Here is a 7122-nt window from a genome sequence, read left to right as displayed (position 1 = left end):
TTACATTTTTGTTTAAGAGCATTTTATAATAGTTGAGTAACAAAAAGAAGACTGCACCATCTTGTGTCCTTCTATTTTTTAATGGAAATATACAGCATTTCAGCTACACTGTGGGCAAAATGGGCTTTGATGAGTGTCTCTGGAAAAGAGCCACCAATTACGACATGATTTCTATGGCAAGATGCATTATGAATTCTAAGCGACAGTTGTAGAAATGGCGTATTTGAGCACAATATTCCTAGGTGGTGCCTTATCATGTTTCCCAAACTATTATTTCTCGGAGCAATCTGCATTTCAGTAAGACTTAAAGAATCCCCTAAGGCCTCTTTCACTATAACATGAAGCATAATTTATTTAACCCAGAAACAAACAAACAAACAAAAACAGCAAAAAACGTCGATAAGTTTTTCTAGGCATTTCTTTCCCATGGGTCAATGTAATCCAATCCCAGATGCGCAAAAATTTCTTCTTCACTTTCTGCTTTGAGAAATACCCTCTGAAAGCATAAGAAGAAATATGTGTATTCACATATTTTTGCTAAGCATTTCAGCACTGACATAGTGAAATTTTTACCTCTAAAACTGTCTTGTCAGAATGAATTATTGCCAAAACACAATTCCTTGCTTCTGAGTAGAAAAAGTCATCTTAACTGACTTCCGTAATTTTTATATTTTCCCATCCCAAAATATGGCACTTAATAAGTCAAAGTAAAATAGTGATAGCTTTACGTATGTAGTGAAAGGCACTTGGTATTTTTCCTGTGGGTCTGTAGATCTTCACCACAGTTGTTCATTAAAACCACCTGAAGAAGTTTTTTTTTTTAAAAAAAAACATGGACTCTTGAGCTATACCGCAGTCTAATGCAGTCAAAATCTCAGAGTTCTTGGCATCAATTTATTTAAAAGCTCTGGGTCATTCTGATATGCAGCGGTATTAAGTACTGCTGCTGGAGGAAATGAGGAGTGGCAATTATAGGACACTTGCATGTGCTGGGTTCTCCTCCTGGCCTTCCACACCTGCCCTCACCCCCACCAGGCTCCCGCCCTAGGATCTTTAAGAGCCAGCACCACTTCTCTTTCATCCCTTCTTGTCTATAGCACAGTGTTGCGCACACAGGAGACACCTGCCTACGTTGAACTATTTACTCTCTGTCAGTCCTTAAATATTCCTAAATGGGATTATGAGAATCTGCCTCCACTGACATGCTCGACATCTGAGGCATTCCTGCCAGCATCCACAGCCCTTTATGCCGACAGCCATGCCTTGATTCTTCTTTGGGAACCCCCTTCTTTCGACTACAAGCTCCTGGATGGCAAAGACTATTACTTTTGTTTTATGTCACCTTTCCCCCCAGAGCTTAGTTTAGTGTCAGAACAGTAGACCTTGGTACTTGTGGATTTAACAGTTGAATATTTAACTTTTCATAATTCACAGAGTAATTTATCATTTTGCTGACACATGAATCGAATCATGACTGCAAGTCTAGCACACCAAATGAGTCACATGGCTGGTGAGTGACCACTCAGCTACATCTCAGGGCAGCTCTGTTGCTCTCCTTTGTGCAATAGATTCTCATTAATGACCTAGTGTTCACTAAAATGCTACTGTCCACTGCATTTGAGAGGTGCTTGGGTAGCATTTGTGATTTGAGAGGGACGGATCTTTTTCTTTGGAGTTACTCATTGCAAACACCAAGGGTATACCAAATTCAATGTTCACTGCTGGACTGGTTCTGGGGGCCCTATGCGCTCATCATCTTTGAGCCCAATGCCCCTGGGGTGCATTCTGGGCCAGGTAGGGGCTGTGCTCCTGTCAGGATCTTTCCAGTGGCCCTCAGCTGTGATCTGTGGCAACAGGACACTCAGGGCAAAGGAAGCTAAACCTGGACATTAAAATCAGTTCAGGGAAAGTGCTCAGAGAGCCAGCTTTGGGGATGAGGATCAAAATGGCCCATGTCAGGGAGATAGCTCTACCTTGGTCTTGTCATATAAAGCGTGGTTATCCAGTATCATCTTCCGCTCGTGTGTGGCATAGCGTCGGAGGTCTCTCTCAAACTGCTGGAGAGAGATAACTAAAATAAGTTACTATCAGGTCCAGGATATCTTCAGTGTTATGTGTTTAGAGATATCTAAACCCCTATAAAGAAATATCTATCTCAATGTTAAACATTCCACTAAATGGGGTTAAACTCCACTAAACATTCTCAAAGGGATTTTCTCCCCAGGGCAAAGCTCTGAGATGACAGAGCTCCATACTCATGTGCACACACTAGAATGTAAGCTCAGAAAGCAGAAATTTGATTTTGTTTTGTTCGTAATTATATTCCTCTTCAAATACGCCTGGCACATAGAAGGTATATGGCAAATATTTGTTGAATGAGTAAGTGAATACAGTGAGGATTGTGTCCAGAATAACATCCAGTCCAGAGTAAATGCTGGGTAAGTAATAGTTTGGAATATCACTATTGTAAATGAGGGTGAGGAGTCAGGAGACCCAGATTCCAGCCTGGATTTCGTCCCTATCTGGCTGTGCATCTCTCGACAAGTCACCAGACTCTGAATCTTGGTTGGTCAAACAGGAGGGCGAAGTAAGTGCATGAGGTCACCCCTGGCTCTACCATCCTCTCATCTGAGATTCTATAGAACTGATGTTCTGAGCCACCTGTCCTGGATTAGCATGTCCTATGACCAGGAGTAGAATCTGAGGCTGCAGAGAGCAACACCTGAAGCCTAAGCTAGAGAACAGGAAGACCTTGGAAAAGGAGGATGGTGAACGAAGTTGTCACTGAGGTTGGTTTTCCTGAGAGAAGCATAGATCTAGAAATACCGTCCTTTTCCACGTGGGAGTGGGGAGAAAGCGTGGGGTAATTGCTCCCTCCAGTGGCAAGGAGCCATTTCCCACTAACAGGAAAGCCAGCTGAGGGTGGGAACTGCCCTTCTAGACCATCACCTGGCTGTGTGAGAAGGCAGATTTCCCAACCAGAAGTCCTTTACAATGCAGCAGAGGGGAAGCCAGGTCTGTGGGAGAACTGAGGTGAAGCAGACTCTGGGTACTGTAGCTGCTGGTCTGCGAAAGTAGCGGGTGCTGCTTAGCACAGGGCCTCCTCCCCAGCCCTGGGTCACTCTCTTTCTGTCCTCCCAGCACTTAGAATAGTGGCTGCTCTCACTGTGTGTTGGGGAGTCTGGAGAGGAGGGGATAATGGGAACAGTGAGCGGCCGCCATTGGCTCTCCAGTTCTGTGTGGTGAGAGATATTTTCCTGAATTCCTCTGCTAAAAACTCAGGAGCATTTCCTCATAGATTGTTAGGGATTATAATGAGGTCTTTCACTTGGAGACATATTATTTACTCAACAAATATTTATTGAGCATCTACTATATGCTGGGTGTGTTCTGGGTGCTTGAACAAAGCAATGATGTCTACCCTGGTGGGGCTGGGATTTGAGCAGGGGACATAGACAAGACACAGTAACAGAATAAATAAATTATATGATATGTTTAAAAAGTAAGCGCTGTGTACAGGGCAGGCCTCATTGAGAAGGTGGGATTTGAGCAAGGGCTTGAAGGAGGTAAAGGAGTTATCCAAGTGGATTCTGGGGGAAGACCACTCCAGGCAGAGGAAACTGCTAGAACAGAGGCCTTAGGGTGGGGCGAGCCCAGCCCCTTTAGGGAGAGAGCAGTAGCAGAGAAGTTGGGAGAAATAAGGGGGTGGGAGGATGAAGCAGGGCCTCGTGAACCGCTGCAAGACCTGCGGTGTTTCCTCTCAGTTAAATTAGGCGCCCCTTGCAAGGTTTTGAACAGGGAAGTAATCTGATCTCACTTATGTTGCAACAGGATCACTTGGCTGTAGAGGGCAGGGCCGAAGTAGGGAGACCAGTAGAAAGGCCATGGCAATAATTCGGGCAACGATATTCTAGTTAACATCTATGGGGAGCTTACCCCATGCCAGGCACTGGACTGAGTTCTCGCTTAATATTAATTTCCTGACATGCTCTATTGTGGCTGGTACTTAACAGTTTCTAAGAGAGCATCATGTCACTTCTTAAAGAACAGTTTAAAGTACATAATTAGACTCAAAATTGTGTTTAGATGAAAGCACCATCTCATTTAATCCTCATTATAATCCTGCAAAGTTGGTGCTGTTATTAGCCCCGTTTTTCAGATGAGGAAAGAAGGCCCAGAGAGTCTAAGTAATTTACCAGAAGCCACACAGCCAGTGATAGAGTTAGGACTCAGATTCCTGAATCCCAAAGCTCAGTTTCTTTACCCTGGTCAGTTCTGCCTTCTGCTTTAAAATTTCTAGCTTCTCACAGCAACACCATGAGATAGGCAGGGCAAAGCTGTTGCTTTATGTTTCAGATGAAGGAAGCTGAACATCCAGCAGGGGTGATGGTACTACAGTCTGGCTGTATCATCGGTCACAACAAACTTCAGAGGCTGGCCCAGGGTTGCTGCATACAGTTGCACAAGTTGTGCACTGTGAAACTCTAGAAGGTGCCAATCACATTTGTAGTCTTTGTACAAGTGCATGTTTATTAGGACAATTTTCTGGAAAATGGCAGAAAGGTATCATAAGGAAGAGATGCTTTTTAAAGTTGGTGAAGGGATGCCATCTGGGCTAGTAAAGAGTCTGGCTGAGCCAAGGTACCTGGCCACAGTCATCTATGTGTTTCCGTGCCTTCTCCCAACATCTGACACAAACACAGACAATACTCTTGAAGGAATCTTGGCAAATGAAGTCATACTGACAAATTAAGCAGATCTGTTTGGAAGAAACATGATTCAGAGGAAAACAGAAGTTTCTTTTGGTTTTTAACTTATGAATACCAAGTCCAGAGATTGCACCATACCTAGATGGCTCTAGAACATTTCATGTGCCCCTGTGCATGTGTCCTGCTTGGGAACTCGTTAGGCTACAACATCCTAAGGAAGCTTCGTCAGCTTAGTTGATCAGACAGCTTGGTAAATTAATAACCCCAAGCTGAAGCGAGATTCTCAGATGACTTGAATTGTCTTGAGAACATTTCCCAGGCACAGACATCTTTGAGTAAAAAGGTGAAATTGAAATTCTCACCTATAAAATTTTAGACTAGACCTAATCTTGATCACCCACCAGCATGCATCCACGTGGGGACAAAACACACCCCCTTCAGTGGTTGCATAAGCGGGGGCGTAAATATAATAATGCAAGTAGCTACCATTCGCTGAGCCCTTACCACATTGAAATATGTGCGGCATCTCACCGAACCCCGATGACAGCATTAAGATGTGGGCGTCAAGAGAGGTGGAGCAACTGGGGCTTGAAGAGGTTAAATAATTTGTTTAAAGTCACCTAGCTGAAAATGGCATGCTTAGTGTCGTGTCAGTGCCCGCAGAAACAAGAGCGGTGATTTCTGAGACACCAGAGAAGAAACTGAAATGTGCTGGAAACGTGCCTTGTGTTAAAAACAAAACAGACAAAGGGCAACCATTTCCGCCACTGGCATGACCTTGGATAACCTCTGATTTTGTTTTGGAACTCTTCCCTTTCTCAACAGGCTGTGATCCCAGAGATTTATGTCTGTCAAAAAAACTGCTCGTTAGGGAACCACACTTTGAGAATAACTCTTCTAAATTAATCCGTCTCACTTGACCATGTGCAGGTGGAATGCCCGATTTAGAGGTTTCTGGGCATTGCCCCCTCCCCTGTCGCCTGTCCCTACTGCCACTGTCACTCCTCTAGGCCACTGACCCCACTGATCCAGGTAGCGCTTACCCGGGAGCCGGTCCAGCCCAGCAGAGCGAAGGCATGGCACTCATAGGGGCACACGACCAGGTCCACGCGGATAGCCTTCCAGGTCTTTCCTTCCTGCTGGCTGGAATTGTCACTTTCTACCCTCTGATGGTACAATTTTAAAATCAGAAAGCATTTCTGGAAATGATCTAAAGCATCCACCTTCCTGCTAGGCAATTTTAACTTTTCAAATGTCGACTCCACAAGATCATAGTATAAAATCAATCCCTGAAAACAAATAGAAAGATGTCAGAAAGAGTCCTTGCTTGACAGGGTCTGCAATTTTACACTGGGCTCCAATGAAAGCTCCTAACAAACGTTTTACAGATTTGAGCAAAACATGGCTGTTTTTTCCTGTTTGTCAAGTTCCCTCACCTGGCACACAGCCTGGCTCTCTGGCAGAGTTTAAGAACTAATCATGCATGAGGAGAGATTATGATAAAGCCACCATTTATTGGGCATTGATTAGGCACTGCACCAAGTGCTTTATCCAATTCTATCAGTTAATCCTCTCCATTAATGAAATAAAGAGAGATTTGTTATCCCTGTTTTAAGGTAAGGAAAGAGAAGCTTGGAAAAATTAAGTAAAGCATCCCAGGTCAGATGGCCAATAAGCAGCAGCGTTGTTTTGAAAATCCCAAATATAAAACCCACGTGCTTAATGTCAGCCTCCACCAGTGCCTGACCATTTCTTTGCTGGGGAACCATCGGTAAGACTGTTTAAAAGCTGAGGAAAGACCGATGAGAACAAGGCTCCCTGTCACCATGTCCCCGCCCCATCCCCATCTTGGACTGGGACAGTCTCAGAGTATGAGAAGGGTGGTGCCTACAAATCAAGGCCAAACCAAGGTCTTGCAGGAGCCCCAGAGTGGGGAGCCAGGCAGCCCTGTGTCCACCCAGGCCTCAGCTAGCAGGGTCCACAGTTGTGCTGTCTATCCATGAGAATTTTTCATCTTTCCTGCTTGAGCAAAGCAGTGAGGCTAATGCTTCTTTGTCCTGCCTTTTCCTGACTCGGCCTATTACATTCACTCTTGGGTCCCCCTCTCCTGCGAGAGACAGAGAGGGCTTGGGATGGCCTCACAGGTGAATGTGGATTCAGTTCCAAAGTTGGGTCTTCACTTCTGGCACTCTTGACTCTGGGGTTGCGTGTCTTTAACTCTTATTTTCATGTTATCTGAGGGCCTCTCTCTCTGGTGCATCAGGGAACTTGGTCCACTCCCAGCAGAAGCTACATCACTCAGGAAGGATAAAGCTGTGCTATAAAAACGCTAGCCCCAGCCCTCTCCAGGTCACGGGAAGGGTCCCCAGGTCTCTTTGGGAAGTAGAGCTCCCAGTAGAGTCTGGCAGGAGTC

At 44.9% G+C, this 7122-nt stretch overlaps 1 protein-coding gene across 1 annotated transcript in view; it reads right to left on the bottom strand.

The window, feature by feature from the left end:
* DNTT (DNA nucleotidylexotransferase) overlaps window positions 1-7122 on the bottom strand; it is a 28296-nt gene continuing 21174 nt past the window's right edge. Inside the window, 3 exon segments of the mRNA XM_011373976.1 lie at window positions 1-496; window positions 1974-2057; window positions 5753-6079. Of these exon segments, the coding sequence (XP_011372278.1) occupies window positions 410-496; window positions 1974-2057; window positions 5753-6079 (498 nt within the window). The 3' untranslated portion in view covers window positions 1-409.

This window comes from Pteropus vampyrus, unplaced genomic scaffold, assembly GCF_000151845.1.
Source record: "Pteropus vampyrus isolate Shadow unplaced genomic scaffold, Pvam_2.0 Scaffold238, whole genome shotgun sequence".
NCBI classification, from domain to species: domain Eukaryota; kingdom Metazoa; phylum Chordata; class Mammalia; order Chiroptera; family Pteropodidae; genus Pteropus; species Pteropus vampyrus.
Note: the sequence above shows the minus strand (reverse complement) of the source record. Positions and strands in the feature narration are given on the sequence as shown.